At 39.1% G+C, this 24,892-nt stretch overlaps 2 protein-coding genes across 3 annotated transcripts; both read right to left on the bottom strand.

Annotated features, from left to right (window-relative positions):
- Nucleotides 1-1,388: 1,388 nt before the first annotated feature.
- LOC124120041 lies at nt 1,389-24,678 on the bottom strand. 2 transcript variants are annotated; one of them, XR_007223080.1, is made up of 7 exons: nt 24,506-24,678; nt 23,762-23,953; nt 23,010-23,159; nt 22,567-22,725; nt 21,605-21,677; nt 18,957-19,954; nt 1,389-1,399 (listed from the first exon to the last, which is right to left on the bottom strand). XR_007223080.1 is itself a non-coding variant. In XM_048402874.1 (6 exons), the coding sequence occupies exons 2-6, from the start codon at nt 23,784-23,786 to the stop codon at nt 19,348-19,350; spliced, it is 1,014 nt and encodes a 337-aa protein (XP_048258831.1). In that variant the 5' UTR covers nt 23,787-23,953; nt 24,506-24,678; the 3' UTR covers nt 18,557-19,347. The 2 variants fall into 2 exon arrangements, 1 of the variants encoding a protein (XP_048258831.1); XM_048402874.1 differs by lacking the exon at nt 1,389-1,399 and having other exon boundaries at nt 18,557-19,954.
- LOC124120064 lies at nt 3,495-17,974 on the bottom strand. The gene is made up of 9 exons (XM_046482795.2): nt 17,867-17,974; nt 11,054-11,251; nt 9,621-9,751; nt 9,214-9,346; nt 8,898-9,029; nt 6,487-6,624; nt 5,556-5,660; nt 5,353-5,428; nt 3,495-4,482 (listed from the first exon to the last, which is right to left on the bottom strand). Exons 1-9 carry the CDS (start codon nt 17,928-17,930, stop codon nt 4,185-4,187), a joined length of 1,275 nt encoding a protein of 424 aa, XP_046338751.2. The 5' UTR covers nt 17,931-17,974; the 3' UTR covers nt 3,495-4,184.
- Nucleotides 24,679-24,892: the final 214 nt, after the last annotated feature.

Here is a 24,892-nt window from a genome sequence, read left to right on the forward strand (position 1 = left end):
TTTAATCTTGCACTACACAATATTCCAGCTATAGAATGGTGGCCTGTAAATGATATCGTCTGGATCAGGCAGCCGAGTGATTCATCTGTGCAACGATCTTCGCCGTCGTGGTACAATGACACGCTCTCAACAAAGTCACCGAGTCGAACTACCCCATACTTAGTCACCTCCTAGGACTATCATAGGTTACAGGGACCAATTATTTCACTGAATCCCCAGAGGAACAACTCAAATGGGAACTAGGTTCAGAGTCCCGTTCAAAAATCAATCTTAGCGCTTCAATTGTAAGTCTATGCTGAAGTATGAGAGTTTAGATCCTCTTAGTATAAAGTCGTTTTTTGGAACGGACCCTGGTGACTTATAATACCCAATTCTTTCTCCGTAGAAAGCACTTCCAACCCCCGAATGGGATGTTCGGGCACTTCGTATTTATTGTTTTTTATTTGGAATCTCATCTCTTAGTCTTGTCTACAACTTGTTTCTCCGAATGCCAAGGGTCAGAATAAAGTCTCTGCTATGCTTAGCAGAAGGAAAAGAACAACTCAAACAATTATTATTCCATATCATTATACCCACTCAATAGTAGAATGTCAGGCTAAAAAAAGCTATTACTCGTCTATTTACAGATCAACTCCTTAAATCATATGACGCAAGCTCATGTAGTCATTGTGCACGCGTACGAGCCACACCTCTCGGCAACAAATCATGACGACCAGATGTGTTGTGTTGCTGTTGCTCCCGATTCAAGCGTTCGCTGTTGGCGTTGACAATGACGAGCGATGTTGTTCCATTTGGTTGGATCGAAAGTGCAGGACATTTCCGTTACAGTTAGATATACTCGTACGGCGTACGGTACCGCATTGATGAAGTAGGATGAACACTTTCTTCTTAAATGTGGCATTCGAAGGCATGTTTTTCGTCTGGCAACACAGGGAGAAAACGACTCGTAGTGACGAGATCAAATGGTTGACAAGCGTAGATCGGCAATATTAAGATGAAGATTGCTTTGCGAAATTAACATGAAAAGTGTTTGGAAAATAGGGCATCTGGAGTGGAAAGAATAATTCAAACCTTTCCCTGCCTAAATACAGGGCGTGGTGACGAAACGACATGGTCAAGGGAACGTCACTCTTGAGGCCGGAAGTGGAACTCACGTGTCATATTTGTTGACAATGAAAACAACGTTGGACAGTCAGTCACTGGTGAGGTAATGTATTATCCTGAATCTTAAATAAATATTTGTTCTGCTTATCGGACAGTAATTGTAGAGGAAGCGGCAACTTGAAACAAAAAATCTTGTTGACCCTGGAGCTACTGTTAACATCATAAATACTGAACTTTGTGAGAAACCCTAACAATAGGGATGCAAGCGTGTATCAACTGGCAATAACGTGTACCCCTACACTTAAGAAACACCATGGATGTGCGAGGGAAAATCAGAACTGTAGTTACATGAGGTTAAATCGGTGACAGCTGATTTTGTTCATGTGCCAGGTGGAAGTTTCACTGAATTATGAGTTCTGAGGATTGGAGTAAACACAGTTTCGACAGAATATGAGCAACTGAATCAGGAATATGGTGAGTATTTTGCGGGCTCTGGCAAATTGAAACTACATATAGACATTGATGTTAAAATTGTAGCCCGATCATTAAGAAGATTGCCAATGCACCTGAGAAAGCAACAGATGTTGGGTAACAGGTCCTATCCCCTGGGTATCACCTATATCTGCTGTCCCAAAAGCTCAGAATGAGATAAGGATCTGTGACGGGTTAACCAGGCAGTTGTTAGAAAAAGACACCCCATTCCATCTGTAGGTGAAATTACCACCAACATGAATGGCTCAACAGTGCTCAGCTAGCTGGATTTAATGTGGGAATTGAACTTGACCCAGAATTGATTTTCAATGGACATGTTTTCTAACAGAAAGGCATTGTGTCTGGAGAGACAGACTGTGGTTGATGCGAAAAGACCTGTAAGTCCAGCAAAAGTAAGAAGCTTCCACGGATTTGTGGATTTAGCCACAATATCAGAACCACTTTAAAAACTGACATGAAAGAATAATCCTTGGACCTGGAGAAAGGCAAAGAAAAGGCAGTCAGAGTGAAAGAACTCAAGGCAGCAACAGTGAGTGAGTATGGTTTTATGCCGCTTTAGCAATATACCAGCAATATCACGGCGAGGGACATAAGAAATTGGCTCAACACATTGTACCCATATGCGGAATTGAACCCGGGTCTTCGGCGTGACGAGCGAACGCTTTAACCACTTTATCCAACCGCGCCTGCAGCAACAGAGAGAGATGAAGAGTTTAAGAAGTTAAAGAGAAGTTTTGAGAATGCTAGTAAGTCTACATACACTGCAATATATATGTATCAGGTTTAGAGAGGTCTGTGTATGATGGAGTCGTCCTAAAAGAATGTAGAATTGTGGTACAAGTGACAAGAGTGGTAACTCCATGACAGCCAGGAGCGAAGAGCAGTATATCAGAAGACATTCATCTCGCTTGAAGAGGTTTCATGTTGCACAACTCGACACTGTTCAGGATGACAGGGACGGTCGGGTAGCCTAGTGGTTAAAGCGTTCGCTCGTCACGCCGAAGACCCGGGTTTGATTCCCGACATGGGTACAATGTATGAAGCCCATTTCTGGTATCCCCCTTCGTGATATTACTGGAATATTGCTAAAAGCGGCGTAAAACCATACTCAGTTAGTCATACTCAGTCAGGATGACAGGGGAGGTAATCCAGATAGCGAGTGACCATACCTGTGAGACGATTTTCAAGACAGAAGACTGTACTAGCTCAATTCAGTCAATGATTATGAACTGTTTCGATAATGTGATAGGTGATAGGCTATCATGATCATGTAGAATTTAAATGTTATAAGTGTGATTATAAGTTGAAAACTTACAATGAACGTTTTACAGTCGTGAGACTGATGGACTTAAATTCACATCAGGTTATTTTAATAGTTGCCGTGTGAGCAGTGATGACACCATACAGCAATATCGTAAAAGGGACTCCAAAAATACTCAAGACAACTCTGAATATTTCATGAAAATTTTCATTTCTATAGGATTGGTCACTTAAGTGATTCAGTTATGTGTGACGTTGCTTTATACTTACAGCAAAGGTTGGATTCATTATGGACACATGCTGGTCACATTAAACACTGCCGGTTTCATGTTACAGTTATATCTTATACTTACCTTTACCTCGTTTATTTTGCAACAAACAGTTTGATCTCAGCTCAGTATTCATTAGTGAGACAATGTTTTCTCACTATAAAAGAATAATACAAGTGTTGTCGTGTTGTTGTTCCATGTAGGACGTGTTTTGTTATGTGAAATAGACGAGTCGGTTAATTTCCTGACACGATTTTAAGATTATCTAGATAGTTTAGATATGAATAAGGTTGTTTCACAACAAAACACAGTTTTATGTAGTTAATTTTATTCATATTAGTTTCAATAAGTTTCAAATGACAATTGAAACTACGTGAAGGTATAGTGATAGAGAAGAAGAAGTATATTCAGTGAGGTGCTGGTTGTATCAAACACAATCTGATTAAACAATGGTAAACATATATTAAGATGCATTGTTTATAATGCGCCTTCCACTCATGCCACCAGTTTATTGACATCCCGAGCATTGGATCAGTGTGCATTCATATTTCATTTTCAGCTCCCCTGGGATTACACAACCCAAGCCGCCTCATAAGGCGCTAGGACATCTTACCAGGTACCCATTCACTCCTTGGTGAACAGAGGCACATTTCGAACAAAGTCATTTGCCTAATGAAACACGTGCTAACATTGACTCACAGGCATTTAATGAAATCACCAGCTATGAAATGAAAGCAACAAGCCCCTTAGCCTAATCATAAGAAATATGTGCTGGAACGAGTTGTACGATTCCGACTATATCGTATGCATATGTTTATGAATCCATATCAAATAGTGATGATACCAGGTGTTCTCAAACAGGTGAACGTATCTTGACCTGTCGGTGGCAAACGCCACAAACACTATTGTACCTCCTTTAATCGACCCCTATCGAGCTCTTCATAGTCAGCAAAACTGGTGAGGAGACCCTAGTTCTACTTTACTAACAGTCAAATACTTACATGTATTTGGATTTACCTCACAAGACAAGACAAGATCAGAGTGATATAAAGTTCATCATTAACACATCAGATCATCTATGACAACAGATCTTGTATTGTAGTAATCAGAAGCAGCACCTTTCACCTTTGCTGACAGGGAGTTGTATTCACTCTCAACATTAGTCCCAGGATGGTTCATGTAGGCTTTCTCAGTGTGGGTGGTGGGATTAACTGTCGCCTTTGGGACAGGAGTGAAGTCTGGGGAAACAGAAATTGCTTCATTGTCTCTTGGTACATCGATATCATAGGTCATGTTTTCTGTGGCCGTGTTGAAGATCCTCTGTTCATCTGTTATTTCCAAACGGATTTTTCGTTGCCTGGAAAATAGGCTTAGCAAAATGATGTGTGTAACAAATAAATAATTAAAACGTTTCAATAGTTAGGGAGTAGGTTTGCGTTATAGCCGTTATAGTTATATCACTGTGTGTCAGTTTGATGTAGGAGGATAGTCCAACATGATGCACGACTTGACATTTACTACTTTAGTGAAACCTACAAACATAGCTATCGTGCCGAAGAACCTAGAGATCTCCACCAACGTTCATAGGTTTCTGGCACTTCTGCACCCTCTGTGAGTGAGTGCATATTGTTGAAAGCCGCAGACAGCAACAAGCTATATCAATGCTGCCTGTAAATTACAGAGTCTGGGCATGGCAAATTAGTGACTAATAGCATGAGCAACCATATTGGATAATTTGACATATAAAAAACAATAGCGCCTGACATTTCATCCCCATTGTAGTTTGCTCCTCTTACAGGGATTCCCCACAGGGTCATGAAGCGTGCCACAGGGAGTATGTTTGTATTGGTCAGCTCTCACAGTGGTGACTGTAAACACTGCATAAGTCACCACCCTACCTGTTCACTGCTGATCGTTTTGTGAGTAACTGCTGTGTGAATCACTAAGGTAGTGCTGTGTGTTTATTTATAATGTTTTCCTCTGGACTTGAACGTGTAACATATCAATTTTGAAGTACAGTACCGACGCATTGATGCAGGCTATAGAAGGATAAATGATGGACACATGACTTTTTGAGGATAAAATGTAAGGAAGATAAACAATATATGTAAAACATGACTTATTTCAGAAATCACTTTTTCAAAGATGGAAAGACATCTTTACACTTAACATTTTGCATCAATAGTAGTTGTATAATGTTGAAAGAAGTGCCTGTTTGACATCTCACCTTCGCACAAAGCAGACTACAGCGATGATAATCAGCAAAATTATACAACTGCCTGCAGCCAGTCCTATGTACAGACCTAGAAATAAACATATACTGTACAAATTAATAAAAGTGTTAAACTTTCGCAACATTATTTTAATTTTGTTGCTCTGAGGATTTCTATGGGACAGTGATAGGGGTCGGTTTCTGTTGTGGATGCTTACCAGTCTGTGTATCAGATTGACCAACTCCATCATCCTGGTTTGAGACTTGACCCTCAGTAGAAATACCTCCGTTTGACGATGCTAGTGTTGTTGACGACGTTGGAGCTAAGATGAGGATGCAAAAGAAAACTGGATATAAACACATGAGATCAATTATAGTCACAGAATGTTCAGTTAATACCACTGCGGAAGTTTGAAATACATGGCGACAGTTATGCCAATGATACAACACTCTGTCACATTCATTGCAGGAATACCTTTCCATTGTTGTCAAAGAAATAGAGCCTTACTTAAGAATTTATTTGTTAATGGGCATATCTATTGGACCCACAAAGCCGTACGAAGAATGGTACCCTCATATACTAAATGTTGACATCCGGTAGGGCCTTACACCAACCATTTTGTCAGGAAAAAGCACCTATTCACTGGCATAATTTAGATAAAGGAAGACATATAAAAGAGACAGGTCATTTGGATTTGTGGCAAAACTGAGGCAAGACTGACAGTGACTTTGATTGAGAACAGATCCAGAATAGACGTTATCATACACAAAATAATCGCATCCTTAACCGTGAGAAAATAGTTGGTGGCCTTTCCACTTATAGTGAAATGATGCTTTATCATTTAATCATGATCACACTTGCTCTACTTAATGGTATTCTGATTATCTTGGTAATAAAAGCGACAGAACCCTTTCCTCAGTCATAAGGAATATTTGCAAAAAGAAGAGTCCATTGTACGAGTTCAACTATATCATGAGCATGTGTTTAAGAATCACTACCAAATAGTGATGATGCCAGGTGGTAGGGAAAAGATTGGCGTATCCTGCACCGCTCAAAACACATGCAAAGGCAAGTCAATTGTTTCATAAATATATTTCATGAATATAAAACCACTTGAACATTTGGTACAAGTTTCTCATAATTATTACCTTCACAAATAGAACCAAGGTGTAGAGAGCACGGTATCCAGTACAGCTTCCTTGCTCCATCGTTTTTCAAAGCAAGGCACATTTGTATAGGTGAATTTATAAACGGGTAGTAATCCTCATATCCATTGGCGTCCTTTCCTTGAAACATACATGTACGAAAAGTCATTGTAGGATTTATGAGTCAATCTTTGACCATGTATATTCCAATCACGTTTAAAGTGAAGAAAAGTCGTTAATTAACTAATAAACAATCAACTTGATCCTCTAATGATTTCATTCATACTGCTGCAATGCCATGCATGAATGCTTTGTAACACACTTCTTATAATAGTAGCAAGCTGCAGTATCATGGGAGCTGGCCCCGGAGGTCACAGGTTAGCGATATATTTATAATGCCATGAAACCTTCAAAAGCATAACAACATCCTTATTGTTTGTAACGACTTATAAGGACTATTTTTCATCAGGTTATTATGTATGCACGCATGCTGAGTTACGATTGTAATCGTCGATCTCCAAGTTGTCATTTTAAAAAAAAAATTTAACATATCATATTTAGCAAACCATTTTATGTTGTTTTGTAGCTATATAAACATATTTATCGGAAACCTGGCAATTTAATGGATTGATGAAAATTAATTGATGTAAATGAATTTGCCATAGAGTATGCTAATGAAACAGCTTCTTAATTCCCACAATTTAGGCTTACGAAAGAGCTGTTGTATTCCCACACCTTATGATTACGGGAAATCTGTTTAATAGGCACACCTTAGGTTTGCGAAATAACTGTTTCATTCCAACACCCTAGGCTTACGAGAGAACTGTTTCATTCCCACATCCTAGGCTTACGAGAGAACTGTTTCATTCTCACATCTTAGGTTTACGAGAGAACTGTTTCATTCCCACATCTTAGGTTTACGAGAGATCTCTTTCATTCCCTAATCTTAGGTTTACGGGAGAACTGTTTAATTCCCAGATCTTAGCTTTATGAGAGAACTGTTTAATTCCTTCATCTTAGGCATACGAGAGAACTGTTTAATTCCCACATCCTTGGCTTACGAAATAACTGTTTCATTCCCACACCCTAGGCTTAAGGGAGAGCTCTTTAATTCCCACATCTTATGTTAACGAGGAAAGTGTTTAATTCCCACATCTTAGGCTTACGAGAGAACTCTTTAATTCCCACATCTTAGATTTACGAGAGAACTGTTTCATTCCCACATCTTTGGTTCACGAGAGAACTGTTAAATTCCCACATCCTAGGCTTACGAGATAACTGTTTAATTCCCACGACCTAGGCCTTCGGACGAGCTCTTTAATTCCCACATCTTTGGTTTACGAGATAACTGTTTCATTCCCACACTCTAGAATTACGGGAGAGCTCTTTAATTCCCACATCTTAGGTTTACAATATAACTGTATAATTCTGACACCTTAGGTTTACGAGAGAACTGTGTAATTCTCTGACCTGCCGAGCAAGTAGGACATCTCACACTCTACACTCTACACTCTACCCTGTAACCTGCGAGACCAATCCAAATCCGATCTCTGGAATGAATGTTTTTCTTGAGATACCTTGTGGTATAATTGTCCAGTTTGACCATACGACATTTGTCATACGCCTGTACCCATGACTGTTGGATGTTTTGTATGGAAACACAAACGCCCCCATTACAGTTGGTTTCTTGCGATACTACAACACAGATATAGAGTACATCTAGGATAATGTGAGTGCTGACATTAACTAAACAAAGTAGATGACACACGGGTGGTACATGGACCGACTGATTGAAGAACATAGCTACATTCCCAAACCCCCATATGCGTGTCTGGTTGAATGGGATTTCTTTGCCATTTGTATAAGTTCATGATCAAAGTCGGAAAGATCGGAAAACTCCTGAATGAGATGATGTCGGGTTTTTATGTTATCAGATGTTTTTGAGATATTTTAGTTAGCTGCGTCTATGTTTATTACCTTTCAGGTTCAGGAGTTAATATGATACAGATTGCGTTAGTTTTTTCATCCATAATACAATTCGAAAAGGTAACCCTAACTCTAATTCTATCACCCTAACCAAATGGCATACTATGAAATCTGCATAAAAACGATATTTTTGGAGAAAGGGGAAAGGAGAAAATGTTTGAAATATTCATTGAATATTCATCATGCAAACCTAACACTACCTCACACTAGATCTTGAAAGTAATGTTCCATGATTCTGATTGAATTTTTAACAAGTTTTGGAAGTCTTCCCCATTAGGTCTGTTTTTAATTTACATGCAATTCTTTTCACTTTGTATAGAATGTTCGTTTTGAAGAAGCAAGCGAAATTGAAAAAAATACTTGTGTTGTCGATATGATGTATAGTGGTTACTGATTTGTAGTTAGTGTATGACCTAGTCCATACTTACTGTTTTCATAACATGGGATTATCCTCTTTTGTGTTAAACAATTGCGGTAATGGTTGAGGTATACTGAGATTGAGTCATTGACCATCGCATAAGCACATGCCCCATGTTGTGTCGGTGTAAATCGAAAGTTTCCTGAAACAAAATATCATTGTCATAACTTTAAGGAAACGATATATCAACAAAATAGCGTATATGTGATCCTTCTACTGACGCGAAATAGATATTATAGTTTAAAAAATCTCTATCAAGCGTTTACGAGCACCATGACGCTGTAACATCTATACAGGCAGTGTACACCGTGTTGGGACGCACATACCAGCACCAAGTGTATAGACTGACATCACATCTTCGTCGCCACACATTTCATCTAGGTTGCCCGGACACTGCAACCCTACTGCAGTGGGAGCTGTAGCTGCACGTGTCTCGTTGTGACAATAGCATTTGTTGCCCTAAATACAACAAGAAACATTAACTATTAACTGTAGTCAGAAAACCTTTATGACACCTGATGTTATTTTATCAAAAGGCGATTCTCTTAATAAAATAGTGCTTTACTTGAACGATACTTTGTATAATAATGAAGTCACTGTTTTTTCTCATGCTTCACTTATCAGTTTCGTTCTCTTATGAAAGGGCATCCCAACGCAGCTAAAAGTTACATTAAATGTATTTCTTTAAACAGTATTAGTGACACACGAGCCAAAAACAAAAGATGAATCTTACGCTCAGCCCAAACGTTCTGTCCTTGTTTCTACATGCAAGATGACACTCGTACACAGAGTTATCGAGCAAGTATTTGGGGTTTGAACCTGGTTTAGTGTAACCGACATAACTGTAAAGCGGGAAATCATCTGCTGTAATATCAAACAAATATACAACATCTTTAGAAAGAGAAAACCAGAGAGTCGAGTACATGTTCATTGTTTGTTTGTTGTTTAAGGCCGAACTCAGCAATATAAAATATATAACTGCGGCCTTTAAATAAAGGAGTCTTGACCAGACAACCCAGTGATTGATATAGTGAGCAACGATCCACGCCGTCGGGGTACGATGACACGCAATCAACCCAGTCACCGAGCCTGACCACCCGATCTGTTTGGTCGTCTCTTACGATCACCTTGGTGATATATATGTTACAGGGACTATGTATAATCAGGGAATATGTGTAATCCCTGAAATTTTCAGGGAATATATTTAATGTCTGATTTACTCAGGGAATATACATAATCCCGAAAAAATTCAGGTATTATACATATTCCCTGATTTAACATCAAGGTTTTTTTCAGACATATTCCCTGAAATTACTTTTGAGGCTCTTATATAGTCAAACCTGATAGAAAACCACAAAGTATTTATGAGAAGACAAATGTATTTGACATGATAACAAATACCTTTCACTCAACTTAACAATTAGTCAGACTCTTCACTGTAATCAAAACAATGATACATCAAACATAGGATAGACTTAACAAACAATAGCTCTTGTACATGTTTTTTTCGAAAATTTTCCTTTAACTCCATCTTGAAAATGTGAGGCAATACATAATGTCGGCAGTTTTATACCCTGAATTTCGCAAGTTGTTGCAGCTGCAAACTCGTTTGTTTTTAAAATATTTTTGTACTTCATATGCTAACACTGATTCTTTGAAGGCAATGATAACCATGTGTTGTTACAACAACTACTGTAAATCTTGTCTTTATTCTTTGCGACTGCGTCAAAGATATAAATCCACTGATGCTTGAGAGGAGGGAGGTGTTGCATTCATATTGAGTATTTACACCTCATTTCTATCCTATGTTTTGATTACAGTTAAGACTAATTGTTAAGTTAAGTAAAAGGTATTTGTTACCATGTCAAATAAATTTGCCTTCTCGATTTTTTTATATCAAGTTTGGCCATATGAGAGCCTCAAAAGTAATTTCAGGGAATATGTCTAACAAACATGATGTTAAATCAGGGAATATGTAAAATACCAGAAAAAATAGGGATTATGTAAATTCCCTGAGTGAATCAGACATTAGATATACATGTATTCAGGGAATACACATATTCCTTGACGATACATATTTCCTGTAGCATATATACATATATGCATACACGACTGTTATTATTGTCACCACTGTCATATGTATGGATTCCACGTCATAGTAGTCACCTGTCCATATCCATGTTGAATACCTCATGGCTCCTACCCAGTAGAATGTGTGGTTGTTAAGAAACTCATCAAGGACTGAAGGAAGGGGTTCTGTATCAACAATGTACAGATCACTCTGAAGCTCCGTTTTGCAGTTTTTTCTAGCTTCCCACCACGTGTTCTCATTCTCAGTTATGTAGAAGTGTTTTGTCCAAGTGGCTGAAAAGGTTCACCAACATATGCTTTCACTTGTTCGAGGTTTACAATATATTTAATTTATGTAGCTATTTACACTGAGGACGCGTACATTCCGATGACTCAATAAGAGAGGTGTTAGGTGTGGATTAAAAGCGGTGCTAATTTCGAAAATCTAATATTATTGTAATTCTGTGTGAAATTTGGCAACGGTCATTTTAGCATCAAGGCGAAAATGCAAAACATGAATTTGTATGGAAAGGTTGAAGCATTAAAAATGAAGGAAGGGTAATAACGACCATTTGTATACCATATCACCAAGTTCCGAATGATGCAAATGATTAAGTTATTAAAGATTATTTCTCTTAAATTAGGATCATAATTATGTAGACATCAATACCTAGATCATCGATGCAAAGTTTCAACAGCATCAGCTGCGTGGTTTGAACATGTGAATGTTTACCACAGACTAGTGTAAAGAAGAGAGAAAATTACCAATGCCAACATTCATTCTCATTTCTGGCGAGCTACAACTAAGATAAAAGAAAACAGGTATGTTTTAACACCTTTACTATTGTCACTACATAATGGACCATAAATTATATAAGGCACATAGCTAAAACATGAAAATCGATGTTGTTACAATTACAAAACAACAAAAATTGACATAAATAACCAAAGCATGACATTTTAACAAGTTGTCGCATTGTCGCACTTTGGGTATTATTATTTATATTTCAATAAAGAACTACAAAGCAACGACGTGACATTGTGCAATGTCGCATCATCTAAAAAGTTAAATTAAAAAAACTCAAAATGTGCGACAATGAGACGTGTTGGTTGTGTCCGAGTTTCGTCCTATTCCATTAATACTGTTCAAGACGGGATCGGGGGCACGGGTGACCCAGTTGTCTAAGGCGCCGCGATTCGCTGTGCAGAGTTGCGTCCTTTGGGCACGCCAGAAACCTATGGTTGTGGGTTCGAATCCCGGTTCGCCCCGATGTTTCTAGGTTTGTCAGCACCATACACGTGCTCGTGGGTTTCAGCAAAGTGGTAAACGTCTGAGACCTGCATGACTTCGGGCTTTCCTCCCACATTAAGCTGATTCGCCGCGATATAACTGGAATACTGTTCAAAGCGGCGTTAACCCCAACTCACTCACTCAAGACTGGGTCACTCACTCATGATATCCCTTAATGCTAAAATACGCTTAGAGAGCTTCGTCAATTGAGAACACATTTCACAATAATGTATTTGATACATAAACCGTCACATAACCGAAGACAACTGTAACCCCCAGAACTACAACTAGAACCAGGTACACATGGCCTTCTGTATATATGTTATTCACTTGAATCTGTCATAAGGAACATGTGCAACATTAGATTACCCTTTTCTATATAATAATGCTTTAACCTCCCCATACAAATTCATGTTTTGCATTTTCGACTTGTAGATGCTAAAATGACCGTTGCCAAAAAATGTAAGACAATGTACACCAAGCGTAATAAATGTTTCCATAAAACAGAATGATTTACTCGTATGTCATGATTATACACAAAAAAAAGCGTGAGACCCAACTCTCTAGAATGACAAATTTGTTACGTTTTGATGATTCCAACAGTGACATACTCAATGAAATGTATGCTAATCATACCGCTAATGTGATATTGTCCAACACATATGTATATCGATATCACCCATGCATATGATAAAGTTCAGTGTAGTATAATCTTAAAAAGAAGAAGCGCAATACGGATATTTCTGGCCATAAAAGCAAAATTAGCTGACCAAGAGGTTCAAAATAATTTAATGTGTTATAGTGTCAGTGAATAATTTTCCCGGATCAAAATAATCACAACAAGGACATGCAATTCATTACTCGGGAAACAAGTACGACTCGGAAAAACGCACCAAGTGCATTAACAAAAAAAACATGGAGCTGCACGTACTGCACGTGCAGCAGCACTATGAACGGTATTAAAGTGCAGGGTTTTGGATTGCCTGGCATCTACTTAAATCGAATAGTGACAGTTCAACAACATGCCAAGATTAACGGAAGTGCAAAAGAAACAACTGCATAGGCCGCTTGCAGGCAGAGGAATCCCGATCAGCTGTAGCCAGGGTTTTTAATGCAGCGCCCAGCACCATCACAAGGGTATGGGATCGGTTTCAACAGCATGGGTCAACGGGTGATCGGCCAAGGTCGGGACGACCAAGAGTAACCACCCCCGCCCAAGATCGCTACATCCGACTGCGCCACCTACGTGAAAGGACGACCACAGCCACCTCAACCGCTTCCCAAATACCTGAACTGCTCAGAATTTCCGACCAGACCGTACGAAACCGTTTAAGAGCATCAGGTCTACGAGCAATACGTCCTGTTCGACACGTCATATTGAGTTGACAACATCGTCCTTTGGTGTCGACAATGGTGTCGTCAACACAGGGTATGGCCTCAACTGCGATGGAGACATGTCTGGTTCAGCGACGAATCAAGATTTCTCCTCCGTCGAGGGGATGGAAGAGCACGGGTCTACAGACGTCGGGGAGAACGTTACGCCGGAAACTGCGTATAGGTAGTGGACAGGTTTGTCGGGGGTAGAGTTATGGTGTGGGTGGCTATCTCTCATCATGGCAGGATAGGTTTGGTCCATATCTAGGGCAAACTTACGGCTCAACGACACATCAACGAAATTCTCCTACCACGCGTCCTCCCAATTGCAGCCAACGGCAACAGTGTATTCCAGCAGGACAATGCTCAACCGCATACAGCACGGATCACAGGAACCTGTTTACACAACAACAACGTTGATGTTCTCCCCTTTTCCTCCAGATCCCCGGATTTGAACCAGATAGAGCACCTGACGACTACGCCGACGTCAACCACAATCCCAGACGTTGCAGCAGTTGGCTTTTTGTAGGCCGAGTGGGCTACCATTCCCCAGGATGTGATTCGCATACTCGTCTCTTCCATGGGCAGGAGATGTCAGGCCGCTATCGATTCCAACGGTTGACATACGCGTTATCGATGGAAGCTGACCTTAACCTTGGACTTTTCCTATGTACCGAAAACTGAGATGACTACAATTACCAAGTGTTCTCCTAGCAGCTTTTCGGCTCAATACCTTGTACGGTTCCTAGTACCTAACACAATTCTGACTTTGCGTTTCATTTTTTGTACGGTATAATTTGCATCGGAATTGTTAAATTTAAATCCTTACAGTATCTCAGTAATGAAATATTATATTTAAAGGACAATTATCGTTTCTTTTGTAAATACAGTAATGTGTATTGAAAATTAATATAACCGTTATGGTGTATGGTGTGAATACAAAAGAGACCTTTCGGGCTATCATATCTGTAATACGAATTAAATGTGCTCAATATAAGTCACAATAGTATTATATGTTTTACATGGTATTGCCGGGTAACAGTGTGTGGCACCATACTGCTCATTGAGATGAAAAAGAAAAACACATTAACCCTTTCTACTATTGACATTAAGAGCAGCATCTATATTGCCGGCGATGAAAGCAGATGGGCACAATACAATGACGCACTGGCCAAATAAAATATTTAATATAACAGGTCTGTGAATGCTTTTCTTTATAAAGAGCGTTTATAAGGTGCAATTTATGCAGAAGTCTGCCCAGTAAGGATGCGCCACATCAAATGTAAGGTGTTAAACCAGCCTGTTTCTGCAGTTGCAGTTATCAGGGGCTTTTGTCTCTGAGAGCATTGTCTACTTATGAAATTTAGAGGCGTAGACCAGTTAATATCTCACCGGATGTCACTGGATAGGACATTGACTAACCCAGCTTACATGTCACTGGAAGTCACCGGATATGTTATCGACCAACCTATCTCAGCGTTTAACATATCAGCCTCTACCAGCTAAATTGATAAACAGGAACAAGCTTTCATTGAGTTACACATGCTTTCAATGAATTAAATTCCAACCTAAGGAAGATCGATTTCTAACTATCTGATACAAGAGAAAATATATGTTGGTTGCAAAATATACAACCGTTTACATCTGGCTTCACTGATTACTGTTATTTGAACATTTAATTATCGACGGCCATTAAATCACTATGATAAAAGTAAATTGAATGAATCACTTATATCAGTAATGACAGCAGCAGTTCGCTAATAGGTAGCGTGTTCTACTCTACCGGTATCAACTGCCACTCTCATTAAAAGTAATTTTTCATGGAGATTTGAAACCCATTGTAAATGACATAGCATGTGATAGCATTAATCGTAAACGTGAATCGTTCAGTACCGATGCAACTGAGAAATGTGGGCACCATGAGCCGAAGCTGATAGTATATTGCTGAGCATGAAGGGGGTAATTCACGAGTCGAAATCGAAACAATTCCGCTTACTGTACAGTTTCTACATATATTTCTGAGTAGAGTAACTTACTGTCTTAACCACATCCCTTAAAACTTGCAATAAAGTTAAACTTACCGAACCTTTAGGGGGGTGGGGAACAAAAACCCTATTGACTCATCCCGTTTATGGTAATTCATAGAGTGGTCGAATTTCCAAGTACAAATAATAACAACACATACAGAAACTATTTTTCAAGAATGACAGTCAGTATATGAATAACTGGATAAATGTTCCAAACTGAATGGTTCCTTCATCAAAGTTTAACATAATTAGGTAAGGATAGGATTTATGGATGAACGACTTCCATATTACAATTAAAGAGCGACGTTTCGGTATAGGTTCTAACACCGTTATCGAGCAAGTGTTAGAACCTACACCGAAACGTCGCTCTTAATTGTAAAAAAGAAGTTGTTCATCCATAAATCCTATCCTTACTTAGTACTCCAACTTCTAAATGCCTATCAAAAAAGTTTAACATAATACATATTTTTACACATACTGAATCCAACTCCAATAGCTTCAATATTCCCAGCCAAATGGCAACGAAGCACTTATTGTTTCTCTATCAAACTTTTAACAACGGCTTGCTGCAATTACATCTTGACGAAAGACAATGAAGGGAACAAAGTGCAAGTTGGCATTATGAGATCCACCGCTCATCGCCGTGTCAGTGTTAATGCTTTATGTCTACAAAACAAGCCTCCTTGTGACACCATCGTACCTGGTCCATTCACTATATTTCACATTTGTACACGGGTATCGTTCCACTTTTCAACCGGTCATCTTTCCATCGATTGATTTATGACGGGTGATTCATGTTTGCGACGGCAGCCACCGGTGCGGCAGGATACGCCCACCTTTTCGCGAACACCTGGTATCATTGCTATTTGATAGTGATTCATAAACACTTGCTCATGATGTAGTCGGAATCGTACAATCGACTCTGCTTAATGCAGATATTTCTATTGGATATGGAAAGGGTTTTGTCGCTTTATTTCCATTGATTATATACTTTCAAAAAGAAGGTTAGGACGGCAAACTTCCAATGTATTCAATAGTAAATCAAGTGGCCCTCAAATTCTTTTAAGTAGTATACGATTACCTGTTCATACTGATTTGTCGCTCAATGTAAAACCTTGAAACGTAAATTCTCCCTACCTAACACACAGGCACGGCTAACCACACCGAAAAGTAAGTTCGTATTTGTAAAATCTTTAAAAATATAAATAAAAGTAACAAAAGTTATTTAGGGGCACGAAAATTCTGTATCATACATATAGATATGATTATATACAAAATCAGCTTTAACAAAAAATATACTTGAAAAATTCCAAACCGCTGTTGGGAGCGAAAGAGTACAGCTGGTCAAGTAACAAAAATGGCGCTTTGCGAAACGAACAGTCTCGATTGACGAGTTAAGTGTGAAATTTACTGTGTATAACGAAATAAAAAAAAATTTAAAACAGCCTGGAGCGATATTAAATCCATAAAAAGCCATCTGTCATTATTTTGCCTTGCTAATCTGGAACTAACGTAAAAAGGAAGTCAACAGTTTGTGTACGGGAAGACACTTACGACAAAGGGAGACAATTTGATGGGAGGTCACTCTTGTGTGACAATAGTTCCGTCAAAGAGTTATCTTCACTGCACTGAAAATATCACTTTTCTCAACTTCGGAAAACTCAGACGTTCACACTTAAGAATATAATAAACACGTTTATACCGATGTGTCACTCAACCGTGACTATTGGAATATAGCACTTATTTGCAATACAGTAAGGCCTTTTATACATTTATACTTATTTGTCGCTCAACTATGACTATTGAAAGTTAGCACTTATTTGCAATATACTAAGACTATGGAAGACAACACTGATTTATTGACTATAAGTTCAAGTCATGATTCGTGATACACTGAAATGTATGTTCTAAGTCCTCTCCAGGAATAAAGATGACATACACCGTTATGCCACCGGGGAGTGTGACATGCCATGGAACTGCCTATGCGACACTATGTAACCCAATACTACGAAAGTGGAAGCGCTAAGAATGGCTATGATGAACATGAATTCTTAAACACGTCCTGGATCTCTTGTACTCAATGAAACATATTTAAACGTTAATTCTCTTGCCATTTTACACAAACACATTCAACAATTTCTTTTGAACAACATTACAGAAACGGTATTTATACATAAAGATGCATGAAAAGGAAATCACGTGAATACGTTTACTTACATATGTTGACACTAGTTGCATATACACAGTGCAGGCAACAGGCAAGCAGCCCCGCGGTCCACATATCTCGGGCCTATGTGTCATTCATCTGCTCAACGTGTATCCAACAAGTAAGTAGAACCCTCACAGAAGGAGGAAGGGGGAGGCAACCTGAGTGCATCATATCAGTTGACAATTTTTCTCTGTGTACATACAATGATCTGTTTAGGAAAGATTACATGACCATGCTCCGATTACTATGCAGACTATTATATCTAAACAAGGCAAACAAACTGGTAAACGGAACACTTCGCATTACGGCCTGTGCGTTTCGGATGATTTTTATTACCTCGCTTGATTTATTTATTTGTACATTTAGATACTTTCCCCAGTATTATACGTGTTATCCATAAAAGTTCAGTATTTGGGACATATTATGCATAATTCGATCATTAAGTCGTCAAATATTTTATCAGTCTTTTCAGAAAGCAGCTCCAGAACTTACACATACACTGGCTAAGTATCAACTAATTAAGACGGGACTCTTGATATATTTACTTTATGTTTTCTTTGTTTTCAGGAATGTGATACTGTTTAAACGATGTTTTAATCATATTTATCAGCATAGGGAATGCACATTTTAAACATTTCGTGATATGTTAAACACAGAATCACCACTGATGAATGATAGGTATCAAATACAAGATAATGTGCTGTACAATATAAAGTTTATTGTTGGAACAATCAAGAAATCTTTCATTATACTTATGTATACAGTTTGCATGGTACTGTAGAAATATAGCAAAATATCACACAAACTGTGAAAGTATACATGTTACAAACTGCAGTGTACATCATATCGGTCTATATCACTACTTATCTTATGCATAACACGAGCTACAAATAAAATTACGAATCAAATTCAGGCATACATATGTATGAGAACAAAGAAAATAACCAGATAAACACATAACACAGAGTAACACATATTCCTGAAAATGTCGGCATATAGGTTCTTGCGAGAAAAACGTAAATATCCAAAATGAGAGTACATCACATCTGTACAAATGATCAGTAATTAAGAAAATAGAAAGACATTTCTTTCGGAAACATACCTAACAATGTGTATGCAACAGGGATCCCCAAGCCCATTTGTAAACAGTACTTTGTTTGTAGATACATGGAGTCATGAATGGAGTTGTAGTGTTGGGAATTGTGGCGCAAACTGAGATTGCGCCCTTGAAAACTATGCTGTAAATCTTCTATAAGTATGATTCAGTTAGTAGATGAGTATGGTTGTACGCCGCTTCGAGCCATACTTAGGCCAAGCCACGGTGGTGGATACCAGAAATGGGCCTCACACATTGTACCATGTTAGGAATCGAACTCAGATCCTCGGCCTGGCTACCTCACCAACACTAGACTACCCCCACAGCTCCTAAAATGGGTTTCTAAGTATCACACGCGTTTCCTGTTAGCACCGGCGGGTCGGTTTATTCGAATCAGTTGTTAACTTTGACAATGTGACTGTACGCATCATCTTCTCTTGGGTTCTTAATTGGATGTGTCGTGTCATAATCTCCCTCGCCCGATCCTACGTGATCATACACACCAGCATCAACACCATCCCGTCCTTGGGACGTGTAGTGACGGAGGACGTTGTACTGTCCCTCCTCGTCACAGGTCTGTCTCCGCACTGCAGGTCCTGTGTGTGCAACTGTGATCTCCAATCCAGTAGTCCTGGAAGCTTTAATATGTTCTGCAGTGTCGTAGTCCCCTTTGCATGTAAATCTATCTGGTCCCGCAAGATGACTGTAAGGGTTTCCACGCGTCTCCGGAACAGCATGTTGAGTTCGTGCTTGTAGAATGTTATAGTCACACTCCCCAGTTTTCCCAGGGTCTGTGGTGGAGTTGTCAGGTCGAGTGTTCTGTGTTATACATGTACTTGGGTCAATGGAAGGACAGTCTGTAGACTTCATAACACATGTATCTGTAATGCCACCAATGACAGAATATTCTGCAGTGTCATGCCCCATACCATGAACCTGAGCGGTCCCGTTGAAGCGGATCTGCTGCATGTCATCCTTTCTTTTGAAACACCTCCCTTTCCTGAAAAATCGATATAAAGGAAATGAAAAATATTACTCATATGACACATATGCGTGGTGACACACATTGATACGACATGAAAATGGTCAATTTCAGAAATCACTTCTCGTGCTTGTCAATTTGTGTTGAGTTCACCATCCAAGTTCAAATCAACACTGAGTAAATTATATACAGCGTAACTTTGACTTCCACACTTACAACATTTGCTCCCTGCAGCAAGACATGTTTATTCTATTATGTTCATGAGCGGAGGAGGGTACGGGTTAACCAGGTGGTCAGTAGTGTAAGACGCCGCAATTCGCTGTGCAGAGTTGTTTCCCTTGAGTCGACAGTCGTTTCTCCTTCTTTGAACGCTGTTTCATTAATTCAATGTATCGTTTATAAAATGAACGAGGAATAAGAAATTGTAGCCTTGTGAGTATTCGAATCCACGTTATCGGCATCAGGCACGAACCATTTAACCACGAGGCTACCAAACAGGCGCTATCGGTAATTGGTATCTGGATATGGCCATGTACCTCACAAGCAATAGTTTAAACTTGTATAAAGTGTCCCTCGTCTATCTTCCTTACATTGAAATAAAAATGTATTTGAACCTTTTACAAGGGTTAATCTTCACCAATAATAATGCTATTTAAATTCCATCTCAACCTTAAAACATCATCAACAACGAGTACGTTCCACCGTCCTTGTACAGGCGTGACAAGGTGGACATTATGGCATAGAAGTCACAAGCACTTGATATTCGACGCACCGTCACCGCCAACGAAAAGAAGGTTGATCCAAATGGTTTGGGAAATGGATGAACATGACCTGCTTTGACAGTACTCGTGGTAACTAATTACTTTTCAGCATGTCAAGTAATAAATCATGTGTGGCGTCAATCTGAAAACCCCAAAGGTTTCTAAACAATGCTTGGTGCTCAGGTCGCCCATCAATGGGTCATGAAATGTAATAAGGCGTTTCACAACTCCAGCTAGATATCAGCAATGATTGACACACTGCAGACGCCTATGAAGAAATTGGAATCTCCGTTGTCCATGACAGACGGGCGGTGAAGACCTAGTTGGACTACTAATCCTCAGATACATTTATCAGTGGACTCTGAGAACACAGGACTACCTGGTTATCCACATGCATAGAGTCTGCGAGTCCCCAGGTGTCTCCCTCCGTCTATGGATGCAATATTGTTGCATGTGGCCTTAACCCACACGCGCTCGCTCAATCGCTTTCGATTTCGAAATCGGCTCTGTGGCCCTGTGGGGGTACCCGAAAGCGTTCTTTAAATTTCTAAGTTGCTCGCTCGCTCACTCACTCTCCACTCACTCGCTCGCTAACTCACTCTCCACTCACTCACTCATAAATATCCATGAGTAGTAATGGACAGAAGATAAAGAGATTACAAAATTGTACAGCAGATAATAAATAGTTACAACATATCACTTTTAATAGATTAATCGTTTGTAAAGTTTATTTTGTATGTACAGTTGCGTGCCAAGATTTAAAAAATACTACGATATATCATCTTAAATTTTTCGTTGAAAAACAAAATCAATAATCAAGACATAATTTACCAGATATCATATTAAGTAATAAATACAAAATCAATATATAAATTTGTTACCATTGCATCGGTGGCACTATTCTCACCTTCTCAGCAGGCACAAAACAACGATGGCTGTAAGAAGTACCGTACTTCCAATCCCGACTGCTATAAACACACCTGTGTACGGAGCGAAACGCACATTAATGTGGCAGACTAATCTTGCCTATGTTATGGTATACACAAAAAGGTGGTTGGGATGATGGCGTTCTTAGAACCCCAATTGTGTTAAAAGGTGTTGTGTTCTCGCGTTGTTGATGTCAACAATATTAATAGAATTCAAGGATATTTTGTGTTTCGTTTACATCTTGTCCTTGATAGGCATTTAGAAGTTGGCAGAACATGAATACATGAACAACTTCCTTTTTTAATTATTTTTTTTCCCGTCACGGCGTGTCAGTTACTTCATGGTCCTTCATTAGGTGAATGCGGAGAAGGTGCTTAGAGTTATAACAAGATGGGAACGACATTTCAGAGCCAATTCTTGCTCCTTCATCAGCCTTAATCATCACATTTTCTTTGTACATTCAGCCCACTTTGTGTTGTGTAAACATATCATATATGTTTACAAGTATAATCAGTGATTAAGTCTAATAACTGGAAATTTCAGTGATTATGTCTAATAACTGATTCACTCGGTGGTTATGTCTAATTACTAATATTATATATATACTTACTCAGTATTCACTTGATGAAGGGGCATGAAGAGTGTCATGTATTCACGTTTATATTTTGTGGACTAGCTTATTAATTTTTACTATCTGGTATATTGTATAGGGCACATGGCTTGCCCAGTCGTCTAAGGCTTGGTTCGGATCCCAGTTCGCTTCGTTTCAGGGTTTGTCAGCGCCACACTCGTGTTTCACTAAAGCTGACACGCCGTGATATAACTAGCATGCTGTTAAAAAAATCAGTTCACTCACTAGTATAGTGTATAGTCGAACCCATTGGTTACCATCGTTACCATGTTTCGTTGCAATTGTCGTGTTTTGTACTCAAAATGAATTACCGTAATTGCTCTCCGAGGTGTCAGATTTCTCACTCATGGTCTTCTTCGATGATGTCCAAGTTTGGGATGTTGTCCTCATATGTTTTGTTATAGAATAATGTGTTGATTGAGACTTGCTTGTTGTTCTACCTGTCGCCATCTGTATCGTCATGCTTCTCGCTGTAGGAACAAAAGGAATAAGGTACTTTAATGTGGAACTGCCACTTTTGATGGCTTGTAACCCACAAAGCAATTAACTTGCACAATGGAACAATTGATTTGACGGCCGCATCACCACGAAAGATAAAGAAATTCATTTGAATTATGATGACTGCAAAATACTTATAGCAGCCTATTGACAAGACCCTATCTGCCTTACTGTCGTTCTGCAGAGAAGAATACTATTACTTTAAGTTATTATTATAAACATATTAACATGTCTGAAATGCATACATCCGCCTCACCAATATTGCATATGTGTCTGTGGCGTCCATTGCAATTCGCCCATTCAAGGCGCAGTCTGGGGGATATCAAAGATGTATATACGGTTAAGCATTTTGGGTCTACAACGTTCTCTGAAGGAACTATATCTTCATAGCCATGGGCGTCGTTACCTGCAAATGGAAATAAGATAGCCACGTAACCTAATGCTATAGAGACCATCTTATTTAATATACCGTTAGTCATCTCTTGCTCACTTGGACCCGTGAAGATCCGGGGTAGAATAGGTCTGTAAAAGGCGACTATGCTTGTCGTAAGAGGCGACTAACGGGATCGGGTGGTCAGGCTCGCTGACTTAATTGATGCATGTCATCATATCCCAATTGCTCATGATATCAATCACTGTATTGTCTGGTCCAGACTCGGTGATTTACATACCGCCGTCATATAGCAGGAATATTGCTGAGTGCGGCGTAAAACAACAAACAAGCAATTCTTACTCACTTAATTTTTTTAATTGTTGAGTTTAAATTGACACTGGGCCCAAAAAATATAAACGTCCCCCATTGTCTTATATTTTACTTCAAATGAAATATGTTGTCGTAGATAAGACTTAGCATATAAATAAGATCATCTGTAAATGTATAGATATATGTACTAGCTAGGTCAGTACTTAGTTATATCGATATATATCGATCTCATTACTTTTCGTTAATTATGTTTTGAATATATCATATATATTTTCAGGTGTGTAAAAAACACAATGGATACTTGCCATTCAGCCATTTACTTGAAGACATCGCGCGTAAGCCAATCCAGTAGTCGTCGCTTCCAATGAGTACTTTGAGGTTGTCATTAGTTGAATTTGTTAGTTTAAGTAAGGTACATGACTCCTTAGCTGTCGTCCACGGAATCTTCTCCGTAGAAACACACACATCCTCTTGGCAGCTGTAGTCGTTATTCTTACCTAAATTTTAAAACGGTAATAACCTTTATAAGTCATCATCAGGTCAATTTCTAAAATAGACAATGTTTAATTTTAAGTGTCAAAAGCGGGTACAAAGCTCCTTAAACTGTAATTTAGTGATACCACTGTGTTAACCTCATGTTCAAAGAACGCCCAGAGTGACACAGGTCGTAGACGGATACCAGCTAAGAATGTTAAGGGTTATCCACGATCATAGGTATGACGAACACAAACCATAATCAGGACGATTCCAAGTTCAGCGAATTGCAGGGCATTAAACGACGGGTCACTCATTCCCTGCCATGTGTCGAACAACGTCATTTCGTGATTAATGTCCGAGATATCTAAGACAGGAGCCAAGGACATATTTACCGACTTGCTGAAAGGTTTCATGATTGAGTGACTTGGGTTAAACTCTCCTGTCGGAGGAAGACCCAAACTTACACAGATCGTAGACGTTCACCACATAAGAGAAACACACGAGCACGGGTTAGGTGTTGACAGACCAAGGATCATAATCGGATTGAAATCGGGTTGGTTGTATACACTTACCTGAAGAATAGCATGCAAACTGTTTCCACTCTGTGCACAATGACGGGTTTAAAGAGATGACCTCATTTGTACTTAAAGAAACAGATGCGCAATATCCAGTCACCTTGGGGGAAAATGACTCGCGACCTGAAAGAATATTATTATGCTCAATATGTACAACAACTCCACAAATTACTTCTGCTGTCTTCTGCTATTCCACTCACTTAGAAGAAGTCACATGCACACCCACAATGAACCTTGTGATAATGATAGACTACAAGGCCAGAGAAACCAGTTAGATGACATGTAAAGGTTCCTTTAAAACTTAATATAAATATATATTTTCATCAATGTCAATATAACTGCTACTTAAACTATGATCGCTCAAGATATGACATGTTTCACCTA

The sequence above is a fragment of the Haliotis rufescens genome, unplaced genomic scaffold, assembly GCF_023055435.1.
Source record: "Haliotis rufescens isolate VD_foot unplaced genomic scaffold, xgHalRufe1.0.p SCAF_3, whole genome shotgun sequence".
Lineage (NCBI taxonomy): Eukaryota > Metazoa > Mollusca > Gastropoda > Lepetellida > Haliotidae > Haliotis > Haliotis rufescens.

Coding starts and splice junctions, on each gene's coding strand:
- LOC124120064 (XM_046482795.2), bottom strand. CDS start 17,930: ATGTGGACCGCGGGGCTGCTTGCCTGTTGCCTGCACTGTGTATATGCA. Junction 6,625..8,897: donor AATCCCATGTTATGAAAACA/GTAAGTATGGAC, acceptor GTATGTTTCAAG/GAAAGGACGCCAATGGATAT. Junction 4,483..5,352: donor GTAGTCTGCTTTGTGCGAAG/GTGAGATGTCAA, acceptor CCTATTTTCCAG/GCAACGAAAAATCCGTTTGG.
- LOC124120041 (XM_048402874.1), bottom strand. CDS start 23,786: ATGTCTTCAAGTAAATGGCTGAATG. Junction 22,726..23,009: donor CAGACACATATGCAATATTG/GTGAGGCGGATG, acceptor TTGTTCCTACAG/CGAGAAGCATGACGATACAG. Junction 21,678..22,566: donor CACCTCGGAGAGCAATTACG/GTAATTCATTTT, acceptor CTCCGTACACAG/GTGTGTTTATAGCAGTCGGG.